At 41.0% G+C, this 23,436-nt stretch overlaps 1 protein-coding gene across 6 annotated transcripts in view; it reads right to left on the bottom strand.

Moving 5' to 3' along the window:
• Positions 1 to 222: 222 nt before the first annotated feature.
• SYT6 (synaptotagmin 6) overlaps positions 223 to 23,436 on the bottom strand; it is a 68,456-nt gene continuing 45,242 nt past the window's right edge. For 4 of the 6 annotated variants that reach the window (XM_051992968.1, XM_051992972.1, XM_051992971.1 and 1 more), the window contains exons 4-7: positions 15,074 to 15,194; positions 11,307 to 11,478; positions 8,439 to 8,589; positions 223 to 1,839 (exon numbers count right to left, since the gene is read on the bottom strand). In XM_051992968.1, the coding sequence (XP_051848928.1) occupies positions 1,768 to 1,839; positions 8,439 to 8,589; positions 11,307 to 11,478; positions 15,074 to 15,194 (516 nt within the window). In that variant the 3' untranslated portion in view covers positions 223 to 1,767. Of the gene's footprint in view, positions 1,840 to 3,922; positions 3,990 to 8,438; positions 8,590 to 11,306; positions 11,479 to 15,073; positions 15,195 to 23,436 lie in introns of all 6 variants that reach the window. The other 2 variants (XM_051992969.1, XM_051992970.1) reach the window with 2 other exon arrangements.

Below are 23,436 nucleotides of genomic sequence, written 5' to 3'. Positions count from 1 at the left end.
AGTTTGAGCTTATCTACATTTAATTTTTTTATCTGAATAATTTTTCATTCACGTACCTCAGTTTCCTCATCTGTAAACTGAAGGGAGTTGAATGAAATATTTTAAGGTTCCAAACAACTCTAAATGTATGCTCCAATGCCCCCTAACTTTAGGTCAAGTACTTTCTGGCACAGTCTCAGAAATGAAGGACACTTTCCAAGGGAATTCCAAAAGAAAAACCTGTTATTTCGGTTTAAAACAAGGGTTTACTTTATTGATTTACAGCTCTAGTAGCATGTAACATGTATAAAGAGTGAGACACAAGGTTGGTGGATGGGTTTTATGTATTTGACCTTCCATTGGTTGATAGAGGGCTTCTCTAGCTCAGCCTTGGTAAGCCTTAAATACGTTGATTTTCCAATTTTTGCAATAGTGAGCTCTGATCTGGCATGGAGATTCACCTCCAGCACATTCACTAATGCCGTTTTGATGGAGGCTGAGCCCCTGGCCCTGACCAGTGGGCTCCAAATCCACCACTAACTCAGACTTAAACAAAATGTGGGTACAGAAGATTATCAACTTTTCCCTTGAATCTGACCTAAAGTAGATAGCTAAAGAAAACCCATTTATTAACATGGAAACAAATAACACAAAAGTACTTAGCAATTTACAGAATTAAAGTTGAAGATGAAAAGTGTCTCCAAAGTCCATAGTTTGCCAAAGCAGATTAGCTGATGACCTCAGTAGAAAATATGGGTTCCACGGCAAGATGGAGAGAGGGTGATACCCCAGATCCCAAAACTTACTATTTGGAAATTCATCTTTTATTGGGGTTTCCCCCCGATTCAAATTTTGGCCCATTTGAATATTTTCAGCAGCTGTTTGATATCTCATGGAAATTTGAAAACTATATATTACTGCGAATCATTCCCGAACATATGTTATATATGCCTTTCTTTCTTCATAATTAGGGGTATTTTGAGAACAAAGCTCCCGTTTGCAAACAAATGTCACCATTAGCTGCTGGGATCCAGGAAACATTCGGCATGTCTGGCTTCAGCAAAACTCTTCCCTCAGAAAACATTTCTGCTTTCTCAAAAAGGCAACTTATTTCAATTCATGCGAAAGAACATACTGGGAACTTCCCTCCCCCTTATACAAATCTCACCCCCCCACTCAAATTTGGTCAAAATTTCAAAATGATTATACTTTTAAAGTCCAAATCTCAATTTTATAAACACCAGCCAGCCAAGGGTTTGGGTGAGTCAAGGTCAACCCAACACTGGCTATAAAAGAGTGGTCCCCTTGGTAGGGAATTCTGAAAATGAAAGGGCTAGCCCAGCTCAGATTCCTTCCTCTTCAGGAGTGGGGTGACCTTGGTGGAGGCTCAGAATTTCAAAGCTTCACCACCTCCACAGAAAACACTACTAATCTAAACTTTATTTGACAAACCTTGGGGCACTCTGCCCTTTATTCCCCCTTCTTTGCCCCCATCTTTTTCTCGATTGCAAATCCGTAAAAGTGAAAACCACCACAACATCGACAAAACAACAACGACAACAAAAACCCCAACGAATAAACAAATGAAAAAATCACCTTGGGAGACAGAAAAGACTAAGACAAATCTGACCACACAAGAAATTTCTCAGCCTTGACCTACGGCAGGAACATTTAAGACTCTGGAGTGAGTGACTGGCGGCTGCTGCAGGGTAACACCTGCACTTAGACTGTTGAACAAGGGCAAAAATAACATCGCTTAGTCCCGTTGGTGTTCCATGGCCATGCATCTCACGGTGTTGGAGGAGGTTTTGGAGATGGGCAGGAACCCTGGCTGTCAAAGCTTGCAGCTCGGCCCTGCCACTGGAGAAAAACAAGAAGGTCTTGTTATTATTATCATACCAGGAAGACTGGAGGCAGATTACTGTCAAGGGATTTGATCTTTTTAATATATGCCCAGCAGTTATTGGGTCCTCATGCACTGAATTCACCTTTCCCAGCTTTTATAAGCTTTCCTGAATTTTGCTGCAGGCCATGCAGAGAAGTAAAGGAAACAGCTTTACTGTTCCATTTTCAGATACCTGATTAAAAAAAAAAAAGACTTACAGAAAAAGTAATTAAAGCTCTCATTTTCTATTGTTTGTTTGTGTGCGCATGTATTTTAATGAGCCTGAGACGTTCAGTCATTTTTCAAGCTGAAAATCGGATTATGCAGGTGGCCAAAAAGGCAGCCCTTACTGTCAGGAACCCGCAATCGTGAATTATTAGCAATTTGTCTTAAGAACTAAGATTGCTCTGCTCTGGGCTCTGATTCTACACTTCTGTTTTATTCTTCATTTACACTGCCTTAGGTAGTTAAAACTAACCCAGGAGGCCATAGGCAATTTAAGGACAGGAAGCAAAAAGAAAGGAGAGGAGATGCTGACTGGAAATTGTTCTAGGTTTTCAGCTTTCAGTCCCTTCCCCAGTCTCTTTTAGGAGTCAATCCCCATTTATTGCCTCCCACAAAATTTCCTCCCTTCTTCTCTCTATCCACCACCTTCCCCACCATTTCCCCAACACATAAGCACATATGCACAACACACAGCTGACTCATCTCTCTGCAGAGCGTGATGGTTGTAATGAGTTGAGGGGTGGAAATGAAGATGGATGGACTTTGGTTCTACATGATTTAACCATTCCTTAAACTAAAAGTCAACTCACAGATGCAATAGTGTCTTACTGTCAAGGATCTGACTTAATGGCTTAATTCTGATTTGCCTGGAAGCCCTTATCATTCCAAAGTGATTTTTGTCTGAGCCCCACTCGTAGAGCTGAAAGGGACCTTAGGGACTAGTTAGTCCAAATTTCTCACATAATAGATGAGGAAACTGAGGTCCAGAGAAGATGAATGATTTGCCTTAGATCACTTAAGTATTAAGCAGCAGAATCAAAGTCCTCTGACTTTAAATCTTTCCATCTTAAAATACTGCTTTCTCCTAAATTGTGGTATCACTTGTTTTTCCTGAAGTGCCCTGATTATACCATCTTGTCTTAATACCTACAGCAAGAAGGTGGAAATGATGGTGAATTCAAGGATATAGGCTGTGTCTTTGAGCAAATTCCCTAGGGGAAAAATCTAGAGTTGCTGGAATCTCCTAGGGAGATAGAAGCTTCTCAGGGTGATGAGTCCCTAGTGATCCAAGTGTCCATTCTCTTCTTCTCATTTTCTTCTTCTTACCTGGAGACAGTAAGTGGTTTCCTCTGGATACAGTCCATCATCTCCAAATACTAGGGCCAAGCTTCCTAAGGACTGGACTACTAGTCTCTGAGCAAAACTGACAGATGAACTCACCCATGAGATGGATGACAAGCTTCCCCAAATTAGGACCCCAGACCCTAAAGCCACTGAGACTATTGAGTTCTTCCTTTAAGAGTAGGACTGTGGACTCAATGATCTTGTCATGCAAAGCTCAGGTTTTCCAGTTCTCTGGGTATCACAGACCAGCATAAAGCTCCTGGGGGACAATGGGGTGCTGGGTAGACAATCAGTAATGACCACTAATCTTACAACCTAAAAGCACAAGGCTGTAAGACTGATTGAACTGGTATAGAATAGGACACCAGCATTTTGGAACCTTGTCTTCTCTACAATATCATCTCTATCAATTTATTTCCAGATTCTAAATCTTTTGAAGTCATAGTGTTGAATAAGTTTTACTTAAGGGATGTTAGAGCTGAAAGGATCTGGAAAAGGGGGCTATTTAATGCTAAAGATTTTAGTAAAGCTAAGTGACTTCCTCAAGCTCATGCAGCTAGTTAGAAACAAAATTAGGACTACAATCTGGGTTTCCTGACTCCCAAACCAGTACTCCCTCTACTTCATCACTATCTCTGCTCAAGGCCAAGAAGCCTAAAAATATACCAAGAAGCCCAGTCTTGTTGGGCCCACCCCGGTGGTACTTACTCCTAACTCCAGGTGACAGTCTCTGCTTGCAGCATCCACATGAATGAAATCACAATCGAGGGTTTCCCTGGTGAAATATTTTAGATAAATAAATTGTCTGGTTGCTGAGGGCTCCATGTGCCCATTGTGAAATCCGACTCACGTGCTTCATTCACCAAGAGGTGAAATAGGATTGCCTCTATTACCCCTTGCACTTAAAACATATTTCAAGACCGCTAATGTTTTTCTTTTCTTCCTATAACAGCCTTTAATGTTGGTGAAAGGTATATTGAAATTACTGTCTTCTCCCTAGGTAAGCAATGCTACTTAATCCACTGTTTGATTGATAGACCAGGCAAGAGGAAGGGGAATTGAAATAGCCACGGAGGTACCTTCCATGCTGTTAAAGAGAAGTCACATTGGGTTTAATTGTCCAGCTAGGGATAATAGGGATGGGCTGATGATTCCCTTGCTATTTTTTGTTTGCTGTTGTTGTCGGGGTTTTTTCCAACAAAGATACAACAAAGAAAGGATTGAGATTTTCTGGACAATGGCAAAGTCAATGATTGATTCAGGTAGGATGCTCCTAGAGATTCAGAAATGGTGAAGAAGTAGCTCCCAGCATGTACCCATATGTGCAAGGACTATGGCAATTTGAGCAAGCGGCCTTTTGTTTGGCCTAAAATGGGTCAGACTCCAATAGGGACAATTGCCCCTGGCTGATGATCTGAACTTGGTCTTCCCGGAGGAGGCCATTGAGTTGATCTAGACATTTGCTGTTATGGCTGAGACGTTATGTTTGGGCTGGAAATGGGAGGAAGGGGATGGTAGTAGTGGTAGCCACAGCAGCGGGAGCTGCTGCTGTGGGAGAAGGGAAGGATAGCTGTGATTTAATTAATTTTTATTCATGAAAAATTCCCAGCAGGGGAAAAATGTCTTTTCCAGATAATTTGCTCCCCTTCAACATTATTTTATGCTCAAAACAAGCAAGCAAGGATGGCGCCCTCCATTCTCATTAGGGAAAAAAATAATCACAGCATTCTAAGCTCCTCTAAGAAAGGTGCTATATAAATAGAGAGTGCTTCTCAGATACTATCTCATTTATCTTCCCACAAACTAGGGAATAAAGACCATTTTCTTCATCTTACAAATGGAGAAGCAGGAGATGTGAGAAGTGAACACTCATGTAAAATGGTCCAGGAAGTCAGGAGGGAGGGTGGAGTCAGAACCAGGGGTCTTGATTCACAGATTCTCTTTGGGATGACTCCAAGGGCATTGGAGGTGATAATCAACAGCAAAGGCCTTTGAACCACAGCAACACAGAGGGATTATTACTACCAAGCTGATATTTTAGGGGTTTTTTTTGTTTTGTTTTTTTTAAACAAAGATCCTCCAACTCCAGGTGCTGAAATGTGGGTGGGAATTTCATGCAAATGAGTATCAGAAAAATCCTCTTTGCTGTTAAATATGATATTTTTTCAGCTTTTTTGAAGCAGAGGAATGATTATCAATTGGAAAGAAACATGGAATGACTCCTAGGGGGCAGGAGGGTGGGAGAGAGGTCTTGGAAGCTGAATGTAAAAGGGCAAAGGAAAAAAGAAAACTCATAAAATACAATCAATTTATTTTCCTTTCCCTTGTCTATACTATTGCTTTCCTTTTATTGTCTCATAAAATATTCATTTCTAAGGTCTTGGGTTTACTTCATCTTCTTTTTCCTTTCCTTTTTCCCTTCCTTTTTTTCTTTCTATGTGAATTCCTACAACCAAGTTCTCAAATAAATGCAATTAAACCCAATTATTTGGCTTAATTACTTTTCATTCATTATGAAAGGAAGAGCCTCTGGGGTCAAATATCTCTCCTGTAGCACTACCAAACTCTGACCTCTTCAAAAACCATTGTTCTTCAATGTACCATGGATAATCTCAGCCTGACAGCTAGGATACAGAAGATTGGGGTTTATAGAATATTTACTCACAGGGCTGATTTTAGAATCCTATGGATACCGGGTATGTAGAATTACAGATGCTTAGACCTGGAAAAGACCTTAAAGATTTTAGTGCCCTCATTTTACAGCTGAGGAACCCAGAGGCTCAGAGAGGTTCAAGAATTTGTCCAAACTTACCCAGCTCTTTAGTGGCAAAGCAAAGAGGAGGATGCCATTGCTCTTGGAAAGGATATCCCTAAACCATTCCAGACATAGAGGTACCTACTCTGTTTTTAATTATCTCTGGAATAGGGAGACAGTGGGGAATCTACGACCTCAGTCACATCATTTGATGCTTAAGTGAAAGATGCTGATCAGGAGAGTCTCACACACTTTGCTAAGAGAGAGGGTAGCACTTACAGGAGGATGAAAAGAGGAAGGAAGATGCATTTGTGGGATAAGTCTTCCTGCATGGAGGGGACTCCAGACAGTGAAACACTGCTCTGCCAAAGACTGACAACATAGATATGGGGACATCAGGCAAACCCAAGTACACTAGAATGAGAAACACTTTGTTCCTCCTGCCTTATTCCCTCTTGGAAAATCCAAAAGGCAATCAGATCAGGCATGCTTTACAAAAAGAGAGAGAATCAATTAGCTCCCCACCTGCCTTCCCTATTTTCCCCATTTATTGCCAAATCTGGAAGCCCTCCTTCAAGTTTTCTCAGTGAAACCCTCCTGATACGAACAAGCTGTTCACAGCAATAGCATCTCAAGGAGGGTGTTCTACTGTCAGCCCTGTTCCCATTGAACCAAGTGGAGAAGGGAAATGGCTTTTGGGGTTTCGGGTCAAGGATAGTTGGAGGATTACACTTTCAGGGATTTCTTTTTCTTCTTTTCTTTTTCTTATGGGGGGCGGTGTTGGATTAACAGATCTGATGTATTTATCCAGAATTTTACAGGATCTGAAATCTAACCAAGATGAGGAGACAAAGTTTTTATGAATCTGGGAGAATCCCAGAACCTCAAAGTTGGGAAGGACCTCCAAGTATGGACTCTACTAGACAACATCCCCGACAAGTGGCCATTCATCCTCTGCTTGAAAGGAAGGGACCAGCTTCCACCATATTTCTTTTGAAGATTTTATTGCCCATAGGTTTTAGGACGTTTCAACCTCTCTAAGTGAATGAAGAAGAAGGAAGTAGGTATTCCTAAAGAGAAATCATAGTTTAGGGGTTGGTGGAAGGATGATTGTCTGAGAAGCATCTAGTCTAACCCAGTTAATCTCTTTTTTTCCCCTCTCAGTTAATTTCTTACATGGAAAAAAAAATCTAAGTTTAAGAGACTTGACCAAAGAAATGAATGAGGGACAGAGCCAGCACTAAAGTCCAGGAGTCTTGCTTTTTAGGTCTTAGTATTTTTCCCCCCAAATGAGAGACACCTCATTTGCTATTATTAGAACTTGATCTTCAGGCCTTGCCCTGAGGGCTACCTAAATACCATGAGGGAAGCTCCATTTGTGATGCTGCTTATTGACTTGCATTTCTCTCCCTGGTGACTGTGAAAAACAAGATGTTTCTATGAAGGGAGTTTTTCATGATTCCCAAAGCTGTAAAACTGCCAAAAGACAAATTGATCCCAAGGACCTTCCTTTCCATTCAGTGGGAATTTCCTATCTGGGATTTAACTTCCCATTCTTCAAGTCTTGTAGCTTTTCTCTCCCTCTCTGTTATTCTGCCTCCTTTAATGATGTAGCTCATGGTGTTGAATTATGCAGTTTTGTGTGTGTGTGTGTGTGTGTGTGTGTGTGTGTGTGTGTGTGTGGTGATTGAAAGAGTTTTGTTTCTTTTGAGAGGAACAAAATATGTCCCCTTTATCCTAAGCACAATGCAAACGCAAATTGGCCATTCATCATGACTGAAAAGCCATCAAATATCTCTCAATATTTGGGGGATAGGCTAGGGAATGGAACCCTCCTTCCTATCCATTTAGGACCTCTTTTTTGGAGAAAAATCATACCATCAACTTCATATTATTGTTAGATTGGGATGCCCAGGAGGACTTTCTGAAGTCATATCAATGATTAATATAACAGGATTAATGGATCATAGATTTAGAACTGGAAGGAATCTTTGAGGTCATACAGATCCTTACAAATAAGGAACCCGAAGTCTAAAGAGATGAAGTGACCCAAGGTCATCCAGGTAGCAAATAGCAGGGCTGGGATTCAACTCCAAATTCATTGCTTTCTTTTTACCTTACTACAACATTATAGGCTCGTATTTATTTTTCACTGTGAAAATGTTAATTGCTTTCCATACCTACCCCCTTCTACTCCAAGATATTTTTTAGGTGACTTTTCACCTTCATCTCAAGAAAGCACATCCTTTATTTGTTCTTTGCATTTTTAAGCCTTAAAAACAAAACAATTGAAATCAAACAAAAAAAAAAAAGACGGGGGAAAACCCCATACACCTTAACACATGGCCCTCCACTGCCTTTCTTCCTAGGAAATGTCTTGAACCTGAAGAAAAGCTGATTGCCATTCTCTAGCCAAATGAGCCATGCACAACCCATGCAATCTAAGGGGCCAAGAGGGGCCAGACCCACCTCTTTGAAGGATTTCTTTACCTCCACCAAGGAATGCCAGTGTGCAATGGGTTTCCGTGGATAAGCCAACATCTCATTCCAATGGTCTCTCCCCAGGCCTTCGGCGCTGATCCCTACTCGGCAGACTCCAATGATCTCATTGTGACCCACTCTGAGAAGGAAATAAAACACAGAGCACTGCTGACTGAGGAGCTTTCTTAGGAGTTCTCTGAAGTTGAGCTGTAGGGCTCCTACAACCCTTGAATGGAAATCGGATTCATGACTATAGTTATTCCTTGCACATCATTGGGGTTAGGGATACAATGTGTTATCTGAAAATCCACATAAAATTTTTTGGTCTTTCCTTCAAAGAGAAGAAATCTGAATTTTTTCTTTTTCTTTTATGTGATTTTTTTTTACCATATCTTATTATAAAATTTGAGTTAAATATTTGGGCATAGGCTTTACATCATCTGCAGGCCTTTGTATATCACTGTGAGTTTCTGCAAAACTCCCCCCAAATTCCCATTTAATTTCTTATCCTGACCCAAATTATATTGAAACCTCACTGGGAAAAGTCATGATATAGAAGAGACAACTGTATGTTGTTTTACTTTGTCAGTATTGTTTGGGGATCTCAGAGGAGACTTCAAAAATGTAATAAACCAACCTCCTGGGAATACTTTCTCCCTGCCTGTCCCATACCTCATTGAGCTTTTAAGTGTGGCTCATAATCCATTTCTAGGGTATTTTAGGGACAGAGTAGCATGTGCAATAAATAATGTGATAGATAAAGTGATTTATTCACAAAACAGTGAATCAACAAATATTTAGTGATCACTTATTATATGCAATGATATGTAGTAAATAACTTGAACTTGATCTCTTACTTGTGCTTATCTTTAACTTCAGTGACAAGAGTTTCTTGAATCCCTATGTTTTCAGCATTCACTAACATCGATGGTATGAAAGAATTATAAGATCCAGTCCTCACTTCTGAGGAGTTTATATAGACTGAACAAACAATACTATATAAAACATATAAAACACAGAGAACAGTGAGGTACCAAACTAGAACAGAATTCAGAGAAGGAAGAGATAAGTTTGAAAAGAATAATCATAGAAAACTTCCTGAAGACTATCAATCAACAAACATTTATTAAGCATCTATCATGTACTAGACAGTGTGTTAAGTACTGGCGATACGAAGAAGGCAAAAATAAATGAACAAATAAATAAAGAGATGGGAGTTGAATTAGCCATTAAAGGTGGTGTAGAATAGAGCATTGGGCCTGAAGGTCAGGAAGATGCATCTTCATGAGTTCAAATCTGACCTCAGATACTTATTAATCATGTGACTCTGGGCAAGTCATTTAAGCCTGTTTGGCTCAGTTTCCTTACACACAGTTTATGCGTGTGCAATCATTTTAAATTTATTTTGATATTGGTGATGTTGTGAAAGAAAAATCAGAAGAAAAACATGAGAAAGAAAAAAATAAAAATAGTAACAATAGTATTTTTAAAATTTGCATTCAGTCTCCATAGTTCTCTCCCTGGTTATGGATGTCATTTTCCATCCCTGCTCCATTGGAATTGTTTTGGGTGAACACATTGCAGAGGAGAGCTAAGTTTATCATACTGATCTTTACATAATTTTGCTATTACTGCGTACAATGTTCTCCTGGTTCTGCTCAATTCACTTAGGATCAGTCCACTTCACCTTGCTGCAATACTACAGGGTCATACTTGCTGCTCATCTATAAAAGGAGCTGGAGAAGGAAATGGCAAACTATTCCAGGGGCTTTGTTTTCTTAAAATTTCAAATGGAGTCATGGAAAGCTGGTCATGATGAAAATGACTGAACGACAATAATAAAAGGGAAAGGGTAAGTAGATCTCAGGAATGGCTAAATAGTATGGAATTTAGGGCACGGCGAGTATATTCATGACTGATTGAAGCAGAGGGCTTTTATTAAAAATGCTATAAAATACAGTCGAGGGGGTAAAATGAGATCAGATGATAAAGAGGACTTTGCAAACTAAACAAAAATGCTTGATGAAGTAGCAAATAGGGATCTATTGTAGGTTCTTAAGTTGGAGTTAGGGAATGGTGGGTGATAAGAAGGAAGATTAAGCTGGAGTAATATATAGTGTAGAGGACAGAATGGAAGTGGGAAGACATATGTGATGTAGGCATGAGATAGGTCATAGGTATGAGGTGGCAGTGGGCATGGTAAGGCAGGTGTGAATCAGGGAGCTTTTTTGAATGGAATAAAGACTGACTTGGGGGAAAAAAAGTTAAATATGGCAATAAAAGAGAAGGAAGAGTCAGAGAAGACATGATGGTTTTCAGCCCAAGAAATGAAAAGACTGAGGATGTCACTGAGAAATATGATATAGAAAGAAGAGAAAATTGACTTTTCTCTTTGAGAAACATCTCCATGGTCCAGGTTGTCACCTTGATTGGTTGTTGTCCTTGGTTCTTGAGGAGGACCAAACTGAAATCCCTATGTTGGGGTCACTGTTGCTGATCAGACAATGATCTCAGAAGGCTCAGATCAGGTACAAACAGTCTATGTGAATGAACATTTGGAGTGGAACATTTAGAGTGAGGTATTGGTATCCCAAAGGTCCAGTTCTGGGCTTTTGGAAAGTAAGGGCATCAAAACATAAGCCCGAGAAACCCTAAAATTAGCTGAGCACTTTCCCCTTTTAAAATCTTCTTAGGGCAGAGCTTATTCATCTAGGTTCTGTGAACTTAATTTAAAAAAAATAACTGTTTTTCAATTTTTTTTGGTAATCAATCATATGTATTTTATTTTAAAAATATCATTCTGCAAAGGGGGCTTCCCCAGACCTTCATGACATAGCCTCCATGGCTCCTACCTACCGATCATAATCCATCACAGAAATGAGCAGGCTGACTTGGTCCATGTTCTCTGGTGGAATGTCGAAGATGATGGCCTCATTATAGATCGGATTAAGTGTATTCTTCTTTATGGTGGTTTTTTTCTTCTTCAGCCTCCGCCCGTCACAGAGCAGGGACACTTTGACATAGGGATCTATGATGATGGTGGAAGTGGGATGGGATGTTGGGGGAGGGAGGGAGGGAAGGAAAGAAACTTGTTAAGCAGGTGTTCCTGAACCGTATTTGAACAGAGAAGGAATCTGTACACAAGACCTACTGTGACCTGTCAGATGGTATCAGTGGGTTGGTAAAAATAATAATGCCACCTTGTATTTATACAGAACACCTGCCTCCAAGGAGCATTCAGTGCTTAATAAACAGGGTCTCTTTAGTTTCCTGGCATCCTTGGGAGATAACTTAATGGGCTTTTACTAATGGAGAAACAGGTCCAAGAGCAGTCAAGCGTCTTGTCCATGGGTAGACAGGGGAGAAAACCAGGAGTCTTTAATTGCTGGCCCCATGCTTGGCTGACTGAAGGCCTACTGCCTCAGGCTCAGAAAGGTGGTGAGGCTGAACAAAGCCAGTTTATTTCTTTTACCTATTTGGATCCCTGTTCTCTGGGGGTTTTGCCAGGACCATTAACCAAAGGAGTTTAGATTACGGGGTAAAAATAGAACCCATTTAAGCCCAAGAAGTAGAAATAAATGTGTCAGAATGAAATGAACAGAGACCAGCAGGACTCTGCTTCTGTCTTCCCTGGTTGACAGAAAGATTATGGGGTCCATTGTCCCCAATAATTACATTTTTACTTGGCCTAAAAAGGGGGGAGTAGAGGCCCTGCTTTTGGAATCCTTGAAATTTACTTCCAGTTTCCTAAAGGGCAGTGGGGAGAAAATGTCAAAGGTCTCTCTGTAATACAGGGAGAGAGAGGATGAGGGAGATATATTCCTTAGGAATCTCTTGCATGTTCTACATCGAGTAAAGAGGTTAGCTTCTGCCTCCAGAATCATCCTTGCTTCCAAGGGGCTCACTGAGTGGTCAGATGGCTACTTTTTTCTGATCAAAAAGGAAGAAAAACGAGAAAGAAAATAAAATTCAAGCAAACAACAACAAAAGAAGTGAAAATATTATTTTGTGATCCATACTCAGTTCCCACAGTCCTCTGAGAATGATGGTTCTCATCGTCATAAAATCACTGAACTGGACTCACTCATCTCATTGTTGAGAAGAGCCACATCAGATGGCTACTTTTGATCACTCTTTGCCTTCTCTTCCCGCACGTACCCCATCCCTTCTCTTATTTCCAACAGGGATCCTTCCGTGTCATCTTTCTACACTAAAAATTTCCATGAATCCAAGTGAACTAACAGCCATTGTCCCTCCTAATGCAGGTGTCTCAGGACTCACCATAATTGTTATTTATGTTCAGCAGCTGAAGAACAGGAGGAAAGCTCACAGGTAATAATAGCTTTTGAGCATCTGATGTTCTGAGACGCCCTCTTGCCTGGAAGCCAGGGCACACTTTGTCTCAAAGCAGGTACAGGCCAGAACAGCTGGCCCGCACTAGACCCACAATTCATGCTTCTGGCTGAACGTATATGTGTAGCAGGGACAGAAATCTCTCAAGATCATTCTAGTGGGATTTTGGGATCACATCACCAGTAGTGAACAGAAAGAAGGTGGGAGGTAGAAACTATAATTTGAGATCAAAAATTTTAAGTCTAGAAGATTTTTGTACAAATTTTTATTTTGTGTAAAATATGGATGAGATGCAATATTTATTTAAAAGTATTATTGTGGGCTTTACCAGACTTCCACAGGGGAACTTGATGCACGAAAATGACAAGAGCCATTACTAGGATTCATACCTATTGATCATAAACCATAACAGAGATGAGCAGTCTGCTTAAGAAGCAACAGAGTTAATGGGGGGCTCATAACACTTAATAAATGACAGAGGCAGGATTTAGAATCAGGTTCTGTAAATGCAAACACTGTATTCTATTTTTTTTTAAAACTTCCTATTCTTCTACTTTGAACCCTGACATAAGGAAAAGGAGAAGTGTCAACCATGGAGCCTCCCGGGACCCAGCACCATTCTGTATATTCGTTTTTCAATATAAATGCCAACTCCTGGCACAATGAGGAGAGCTGTATTTTTTTTAATCAAGCTCAAATGTAATACCAGACCCTAGATCTCGGTGGAGAAGAGGTGTGAGTATAGAAGGAAAAAGCGAACTTAACTTAATATAAAAAGAAAAACCCTTCTGATTTGGAACAGCTTTTTACAGCTATTTCAGTAGCATTATCACAATCTAGCTTTCCAACACATCAATTTAATTACATCAGGGAAGATGGTGTAGGGACTTAGGCAGCAAAACCCTATTTCCCTCTGCAGCTTCAAGAGTCCTCAGTGAATTTCCATCCCTGGAACATACTTATTTTGATATTAAAATGAAATATACATTAGATATCTTTCAGGGAAGGAGAGCTGCTGCCGCATAAGAGCCTTTTCACACCCCAGAAGTAGTTCTCTGAGCTTCTCTCCATGTCTTAGGAGTGGTAGAAGGAGTAGGGGAAAGGAGAAGTGTTAGGGCTGTCTTTCTGGGCTGGCACTATCTGGGGCAGACTTTGGCCGCCAGCCTCCACTGGAGGAGTGAGCCTATCAGAGACATTAGAGATTGGGAGCAGAATCTCGGTGTGATCCAAAGATTATATATACACATGTCTATGTGTGTTTGTGTGTGTGTTTGTATTTACATATTTATATATAAACACCCAGTTTCTTTTCCCTGAAGATCTGACACTTTATCTTTTCTCAAATGCCAGAGGCTGCACCTGAATACAGATGTTGGCAACTGGGATATTATTTCTCTCTGGCTGCTAGGATTATATTAAGCACACTTTTCTGCAAAGGAAAAAAAATCTTAAATTTTGTTTCATGCAAGTTTGGGATTCACTCCTAAATGGCTTTAAGTATCAAGCTTAAGGTATTAGAATGGGCTTGTTTAAAGTGGCTAGCTCTTGGGTACTTATATGGTGACCCCAAACTGAAATTTTTCCTGTTGATCTTTTTTAGAATCTAGTTAAGGAGTTCAGAGGCCATCTAATCCAATGTACCTTCCATGATGAGAACCTACAGGGGGGAATTCTCAGTAGAGTGACCCCATTTCAACTCTCAAAGACTGATAGTTCAAATTGATTCAGAAAATGACTGCCAGAGATTCATCTGCCTTCTGGTAGCTAGAGCTTCAATTAATCCTCCCTTTCTAAACTCTTGTCTCTTGCCCCGAAACACTTTGTTGTGGGTAGGGAACATAACTGATATAAAAGGTCCCTCTGAGATGGTCACGGAAGAGATAAGAGTATCCTAAGAAGAAGTGGAGGAATATGTGCCGCAGCTGTCCCGGATAGTTCTCCTGAGGTTGAGATTGAGACATACAGGAAAAACTCCAGTGAAAACACACAACTTCTGTATGAATCTATTCCTATTTGCAGAGTGGATGTCGCGTAGGTCTAAGGATGGAAAGGCAAATATATGCATGATCTTCCTGCTGACTTGGTGATAAAATGGACCTTAACCAAAATGCAAGGGTTCCTATTTCCCCTTTCCTTCACTTTCTCTCCTTTTCTTCTCTTCTCTTTCTTTCAGAGAAGTGGTAATGTAGCCCTTCTCTCTCTCCTCCATCAACATCTTTTCAGCCCTATAAGGATTCCCAGTGGTCAAGAAATAAAAGAAGGGGCCATACCTGAGTAGCCTGTGATGTCCATTGCTTTGAGGTTACGGCATTTGATTACCGTTAGGGTGAGACGACCTGCTGTGGGCAGGTAGCAGAGGGAAAACATGATTTCTCCCAAGTCCACACTCTCCTGGAAAGAAGCACAGCACAGAGAGGAATCAGGGACAAAACAAAAGCAGCAAATACAATGATAGGCTTTAGGTCTGGAATTAATGATGTACTGGTAAATGTTTAATAACTAGCCCTCCAAAATGCACATTTAAATTTAATATGCATCATTCACATTTTCTCCATCAATTTCTAAAGTTTAAATCAGTGGTTCTCAAACCTTTGTTCTCAGTATCTTCATGTTATTAAAAAAAAACTATCGAGGATCTGTTCAAAGAGTTTTTGTTCACATGAGTTATATTTATAGCTATTTACTATATTAGAAATAAAAAATAATTTTGAATTTGTAGACCCTCTGAAAAGGTTTCAGAGACCCCAACAATTCTTTGGACTATACTTTGAGGACCACTGGTCTAGATGGTCAAGTCAACAATAAGTCAAACCCTGATTTGTAATTCAACTGTTAGTTCTCAAGAGCTGGTTCAAGTTGATTCCAGCACACACCTGGCTTAAAAAGCACCATTTTGATCACCTAGTATGGGGTCCTCAAACTACGGCCGTATGTGGCAGCTGAGGACGTTTATCCCCCTCACCCAGAGCTATGAAGTTTCTTTATTTAAAGGCCCACAAAACAAAGTTTTTGTTTTTACTCTAGTCCGGTCCTCCAATAGTCTGAGGGACAGTGAACTGGCCCACTATTTAAAAAGTTTGAGGACCCCTGACCTAGTACATAATGTAAATGAAAAAGCAGTAAGAAAGGAAGACAAAATTTAATTAATTGTAAAAAATAATCTAGGGGAACAGATATGGAAATATACCTCACTCCTCTCAGCAGAGAACTAATGAGCAGATTATTGTACATATTGTTAGATTTTCTCAGTATATTAGTGATTATTGTTCAACTGTTTTTTATTTTGTTTTGTTTCAAAGGAGGATTGTGTGTGTGTGTGTGTGTGTGTGTGTTCAGAGGAGTGTATATCCAGAAATAATTGTGATAGAAAACCAAAATATATTAGTAAAACATTGGGGAAAATTAATGTCATTCTTTTTAGATAATCCAAGAACCAAAGAAAAATTTAAACTACTTAGGAAGGTTTTTGAACAGTGGGTAGAAAACAGCACTAAAGTTCTGAGATTCCCTTCTGTTGGGATAGATACCCTCTTGCATGATACCTTTTTTAATCCTTCTTTGAGATCCTCACTTATTTATGGGAAGATCAATCCCAGACTTCCTGCTTGGATCATGTATCTCATATGGATCAATTTGGGCATGCACAATTCATCCCAATGTAAAGACACTGACGTTGCTCTATCTCCACCCATTCCCTTGCCCACCATGTCCATCCCCACCTATTCCTACATTAGAGCTTCATGATCTTAATCTTGGGGAGGTCAGGACTTGGGACAGCTCTGGCTTGAGGTTTGGCTAACCTTGCTCCACTTCCCAAAGAGAATCATCCTCCCTTAGGTTTTTGAACATGGAATCACTGATATGGTCTCGGGAATAAAGTTCTTGGGGTGTCCATTGATGAACCCCGAGGTCCCCACCTCCCCATCTCCCTGAACATTAGGTTTGCCTGTTCACCTCTAGGTGGCACTGGTTCCCTCCCTTTCAAAAGCCAAAGGCTTTTGTTTTTTTCCTAGAAACCAATTAAATCTCAGAACAACAAAGTGCGGATCAGTGGATCAGGAGAAGGCCTTCACCAAGGCCCCATCTTGTCCCTTTCCACATGTAATGTTTCCTTTCATACAGCGAGCACGGCTCAATCACCATTCATTCAATTAGTCCATGATTCAACAAGCATTTATTAAGTACCTACTATATTCACTATTATGTACTGAGAGATATACAGAGACAGAAATGCAGATGGATAAATAGATCCTGTTCTCAAGAAGCTTATAATCTAATAAGGAGAAAGACAGACACATAAATAACGATGATATCTGGGGCAGTGAGATAAGTACACAAGAGGGAGATAATAACAGCTTACATTTCTAAAGGATGTCAAGGTTTACACAATACTTTCCATATAACAACCCTGTGAAATATTATTTTGATTTTATATATGAGGAAACAGACTCAGAAAAGTTAAGTGATCACCCAGTTAATGGGAACCCAGTTCTTTTGACTGTATCCAGTGGTCTTCCCCCCCTCACTGCATGAGTGGGAAGTGGGAAGGTTCAGGCCATGTACTATACCTGACATCCCTTCACCTGGGGAGCTCGTGGGCGGAGCCACATTTCAGGGGGGAGTGATACCTTGGCTGGGCCTTGGAGAAAAGGAAGGACTTTAAGATGAGAGTATCTGAGAGTGTCCTGAGCACTGTAAGCAAAGACTTGAACTAAGCATTAAATCCCCTCAGCACCAAAGATAGTTAAATGACTATTATCTCTAAGGGCACACGGGTTCTTATAGATCTCACACTACAGTTTCATAGATAGTTCAAGGTCTTGTCATTTTTCTATCCCTTGCATCTGTCTCCTTTCTAATCAATACTGTTCCCACCATCATCCCTACTAGCCTCAGCCATTTACCAACTGGGTGACCCTGGACAAGTCACTGGACAAGTCTCCTCAGCCAGACATGAGCCTTGTATTGTGGAAAACTGCCATAGACTTTTTGGTCTCCCTCAATCCTCCCAGCAAACCAACTTCTGCATATTAGATGCTCAGTAAATATTTGTTGAAGATGATGTCTTTAGTCTCCCAGAGAGAAGAATTGTATATGGGGCTAGAAAAGGAAAGCAATTTCCCCTGAATCAAGATGGCACTTTGTCCCTCTGTTACCTATTCCTATAGATGTCTCTGCCCCACTAGATCGGTGGGATCAAGTCTTATTCTCGGTTATCCATGCTCCCCATCTGCCCTCAGCCCCTATCATAGATTCTTGAGCACAGTGAGTGCTCAATAAGATTTTTCCTGAATGAATAAAAGGGACATGAATGAGTTAGTACCCACAAAAACAGTTCTGGAAATCGGTACAGATTTTAAATCGTTAGCCGCCCCCATTTCCACCCCCACCTGCTCTGACTGAGAAACAAGGGTGTCATTTTATTCTCTTCACCACTGTAACTTGTGTTGGTTAGGTCCTAGCACCAATACAGACCTAGGAGGCAGATGAACCAGTTTCCCCTGTGAAAGCTTTCCCTCTCTGGCCCCATAGCTACCTTATCTACAGAACAAAGGAGCTGGTGATGATCTTTTGAGGTTCCATCTGATTATGATATTCTATGATTCCCTAGTCCAGTTAAGCTAACCTACTAACGCCAATGAGGTGCTAAATTTCCCATCTTTGTACCTTTGCACCATTCGTGTGCCTGAAATGCATTCTATCTTACAATTCCGGAATACCTTTAAGACTCAGCTTGGGAGCCACCTACAACCTGCTATTAGTACCCCGTGCTTCCTCCTCCATAACCTTGCATCTATTTTGTATATGCCTTTACTAATGGAGAAGCAATGTGCACACTATCTCTTCTTGGGAGGATGTAAGCTCTTTGAAGGCAAAGACAGGTGCACTTTTATCTTTGAATCCCCCAAACTGGGCACATTAGGAGGTGTCTAATAAATCCCCGTTGATTGATTGAATGAATTATTGCTTCAAAGTGAAAAAGGACAGAGAAATTCTCTCAGTAAGCCATTTTAAAGATGTAAAGGGATTGCTTTATCATTTTGCAGATGGGAAGTTGAGGCTAGATTGAAGCCCTGGAAATATTTACCTACATGCTGCTTTCTCAATCTTAACTCTGGGAATATTGAATCACTATTTAGTTAGTCTCTAAAAATATAATATTCACCCTCTCCTATCAAGAAAACCGACAGCTAAGCATTCCGGATTTCTCTGGTGCCTTTGGGTAGTCAGAGGTTCTCTTTCCCCTGAAGCTATGCTTTGGGGTGATACATCAATCCTTTAGAGAGGCTGCCATCTGACTAAATCTTAAGGTTTGGTGCAGTGGTCTTTTGGTTATAATTAAGACCAAAATTCTCTCTCTCCCCTTCTCCTCACCTTACCCTTTCCCACACATAATCTGCCTTTTAAAAACAAAACAAAACATTCTGCTCTTTTAATCATAGTTCATTCAATTCATCCTTTATCCCAGGTCCAAAGTAGACTTACACCAGACTCACACTCATGGTTTCTTTTAAATGAAGGGGGTATTTGTACCCAGAACATGTAGGAGAAATCTAGATTTTGCTATAGGAATATAAAGAGGCTGATTTTTTAAAAAGTAAATAATATAGAGAAAATGGCTAAACAAACTCATAGAGTCAATATTTCCTGGTAGGTGATTCTCCTTCTCTGCAAAGTACTTAGTGCTGCCTACAAATCAGCCTCTCCCTCTGGCTCTTACGCCTTTATTTTTTCTATTTTATTACAAGTTCTTGCTCTTACCTAGCCTTCTCCAGAAGGTTTCATTCTCCCACATTCATTGCTTCCTCAGGCCCTGTACATTTTCCCATTTTTTAAAAATCCTAATTAGAGATATTTGAGATGTCAGCCAAAAATAAAGCCAGGAGTCGAGAATGAATGTGTAGTGGATGCTATATTATTGCTATTATCTTTTACCTGGCTTCAACTGAGGATGGCCTTAGGATTACCAGCTGGTAATGAGGTTCTAGTGCTGGGGGCTGGGGATGATCACCTTTCATTAGAAGAGGGTCAGAAACCAGCTTGATGCTCTTGGCTCCTTCGAGCTGAGGTCTAGTGAAGTGGACCTGGGCCGAGCAGCAGCTGGGAAATAGCACCTGCTGCTTCCGTTGAAGGGTGGGGATAAGGGCTCTGTAGCTAGTACAAGAGGCAGGCAGCTGTTAGTTCCTCAATAAATCTTTCCTTGAGAATGGGAGGTCAGCTGCTTCCCTTGGATGCTCTGATTATGTTCTGAGTCTCCTCATATGCACTAGAGGAGATAGATCTCCCTCCCCCATTTCCTCTCTGAGAGAGTAACTTTGCTTTCTCAGTATCTGAATGCATACAAATAAAGACTTTTTCTTACAGAAAACAAACAACAAATAAATATTTCTTTGAATAGCATGATAGTTGTGCAATGGTATAACACACTCCCATTTCTAATGCTTTAAGTGAGGTCTGAGTAGTGAGACTTTTAAGGAGCAATCCAGGACTAGGGATTGTGTTTGACTTGGGTAGTTTTGGTCCACTTTCAACATTCTTCTGTCTAATGTCTAGTGAAGTGTGTAGACTGGGCATTAGCTTAGGAATTAGGAGATGTGAATCCTAATTCTAGCTCTGCTATTAAAGGCTGAATGACCTGGGCAGTTTACTTGTACGTAAGTTACAGTGGCTGAACTAGATGGTCTCAAAGGGTATTCAAAATAGGAAGGATCAGGGTAATTTTCCCACCAACCATTAATAAAATTTCTAACTGGTGTCAATGCCTTGTGCTGGGAAACCCAACAGTTCATTTCTAAGATGTTAACATCTCACATTTCAATACTTGAGATTTACAAAACATTTACTTTGAATGCTTTATCCCCATTTTTAAAGATGTGAAAAATCTAGGGGAGGGCGTGGAGAAAATTGGAATACAAGATTTTGCAAGAGCTAATGCTGAAGAATTGTCCAGGCATATGTTTTGAAAAATAAAAAGCTTTAATAAAGGAAAAAAAGGTGTGGAAATTGGATTATAGAGAGGCCAGGCTATTTGTTCATCATCCTGAAGATAGTTAGTGTTAGAGACGAAATTTGGACCCAAGTTCCTCGGCTGAGAATCCAGTGCTCTTTCCAAAACACTAAACAAAGCTGATGGGGGGAGGAAAAGCAAACATGTATCCCCTCTCATCAAACTTCACTGCCTCTTCATAGCCCTTTGAAGAAGCTATGAATGGAGCCAATGTTGCCATTTTCCATCATGGGAATCTGAGCTGCGAAGAGCAAGGATGCTTCTTCCCTGACTCTCAGAGAACACTTTGGGTATCTTTATCTTTAAGTGGTTTGTCTGCATCTCTCATCATCATCTGGGAAGCATCCCTTACACTTTTATAAAAGCCACAGGGGAGACCAAAACCGAGTCTGATGCATTGGGCAGGAAGTGTAGCTAAGTTGCATTGTGTGGGTAGAGCTCATCTAAGGAGGGCAAAGGACTGGATTTGGCTTGAGGGCCAGCAGCCTCCTCCCATCTGCTGAGCCCTGCCCTTGGAAACTGAGCAGAAAGGGCACGAGGAACCCTTCCCCCCAATTTTCTTTCTTTTTTTCAGAGTGACTGTGTGAGGGAATCTGCTGCGTACTAGGATGACGTGGTTTCTGTGCTTCAGTCCTAGTCAGCCCTGGCACTCCAGGGCTCGGGTGGTGAGTCTGGGGGCGGTTGTGTTTGGAAGGGTGGCATCTGTAGCTATTGTGACGCTTGGGGCTCCCTGCTGAGAGCTCTAGGGGTACGATGTATTTGTTTTGTACTCCGCCTCTTGAATGCTTCTCCACCCCCAGGGCTTTGCGGCTTTATGAATAAATGATGAGCCTAAGCGAGGTGTCTTAAGTGATACTCTAATAAACTCCAGCTCTAGTGACTGGGCAGGGGTGGGGAGAAAGAGAGACAGAGAGAGAAAAAGAGAGGGACAGAGAGAGAGAGAAAGACAGACAGAGAGAAAGAGAGAGACAGAGACAGAGAGAGAGAGAGAGAGAGAGAGAGAGAGAGAGAGAGAGAGAGAGAGAGAGAGAGAGAAGAGAGAGAGAGACACAGAGAGACAGAGACAGAGAGACAGAGAGACAGAGAGAAAGACAGAGACAGAGGCAGAGAAACAGAGACAGAGAAAGAGGGAGGGAGGGATTCCTGGAGAAAGCCTGGCTACAAGGGGGCTGGGTCAGCCAGGACTTGGAGAGCTTAGTTTGAGAGTGAGCCTCAGGTGGTAGAGTTCAGCTGTTGGAAACAAGTTGAGAGGCAAAAAGACATGTCAGCAGGGGGGTAAACAAACCCTTCCATTTCAAAGTATCTTCAGGGAAACAGATGGTTTCATTTAGGAAACTTTTCCTCAGCCTCTGCCTTGTGAACCTGACCTTGAAAAGAGGTCTGCTGTATCACACGCACCATTACTTTTGGGCAAATATTCGTGAGTCAGAATCACACTGGGAGGTACCAGATTTCCTCCTAATGACTTTTTAAAAGGTGGGAGGAAGGCTAGGGAGATTGGGGAAAACTGAGATTTCCAGTAAATCTGAGTAGGCTGAGAAAACAGGCCACTAATAGGAAACATCGGGACATCCAACATTGTCGGAATGAAGACCATTGTCCACTTTTAGGAAATAGCCCAGGGTTTGCTGGTCTACTTGAGGAACGGTCATCCCATCAAGTGTCTCCATTACGGAACAAGAAAAGGGAGTAAGTGGCATATTAATGGAGTTAATGAAGGAGAATCTATCTTCATTTGCTGCCCTGAACTATCATGCTGTGTGAACACTGAACAACTGTTGGTTTCCTCTAGGGAGAGGGAGCATCTCAGTGGTGATTCCCGCTGTACCCCTCGATGCATGCATTATCTGTAGGGGCTTGTAGAAGAAAGGGGGTGCTGACCCCAGCGGGGTTTGTGGTATGTGTATGTGTTTGTGTGTGCACTAAAAAAAACTTTCTCCTGTGACTTATAATGAAGATTTCCAACTTAGAACAAGTACTCCTGGGAATAGACACTCCAAGGACTGGCAAACCAATGTGGGTTACAGACTTGGTGAAGGTTGTCCTTAAGACATTGGTCCTTAAAACTCAACAGCTCTAGTCATTCTTCTGGCCCACAGCAACCTGAAATCTTCTCTCTTCTATTACTATGTAGGGGGGCTATAGCTACTGAGGTCCTTCCCATCTCTGGCCTTCCTATGCCCAGGAGCTCAGCAACAAGAGGGCCACTGTCTATAAGTTATTAAATCAAAGAAATCTAGAGGTCAGATCCCATCTGTCCATAAAATAGGGGCCCCATTCTACAACTCTTCTGATAAAGAAGTGGCCATTTAGCTGGGGTAGCTGGGGAAAGGTCTCATCTTTTGTGACAGTTGTGCAAATTGACCCACCTATCCTCAGACCTGGACTTTTCCATTGTGCCTCCTCCTATTAGTCTCATTTTCTTTTTCCCTATTGGTAAGTTATTCTAAGAATTAATCTAAGGATAATTCTAAGAATATTCTTAGAACACCACATCATACATAATATATATGTATATGTGTCTATATATGTATATATATATATTATATATACACACACACACATCCATCCATCCATCCATCCATCCATATATATACATACACACACATATATCTAGATCTCTGG

Source organism: Antechinus flavipes, chromosome 4, assembly GCF_016432865.1.
Source record: "Antechinus flavipes isolate AdamAnt ecotype Samford, QLD, Australia chromosome 4, AdamAnt_v2, whole genome shotgun sequence".
In the NCBI taxonomy this organism is placed as follows: Eukaryota; Metazoa; Chordata; class Mammalia; order Dasyuromorphia; family Dasyuridae; genus Antechinus; species Antechinus flavipes.
This window is presented reverse-complemented; position numbering and strand designations above follow the sequence as displayed.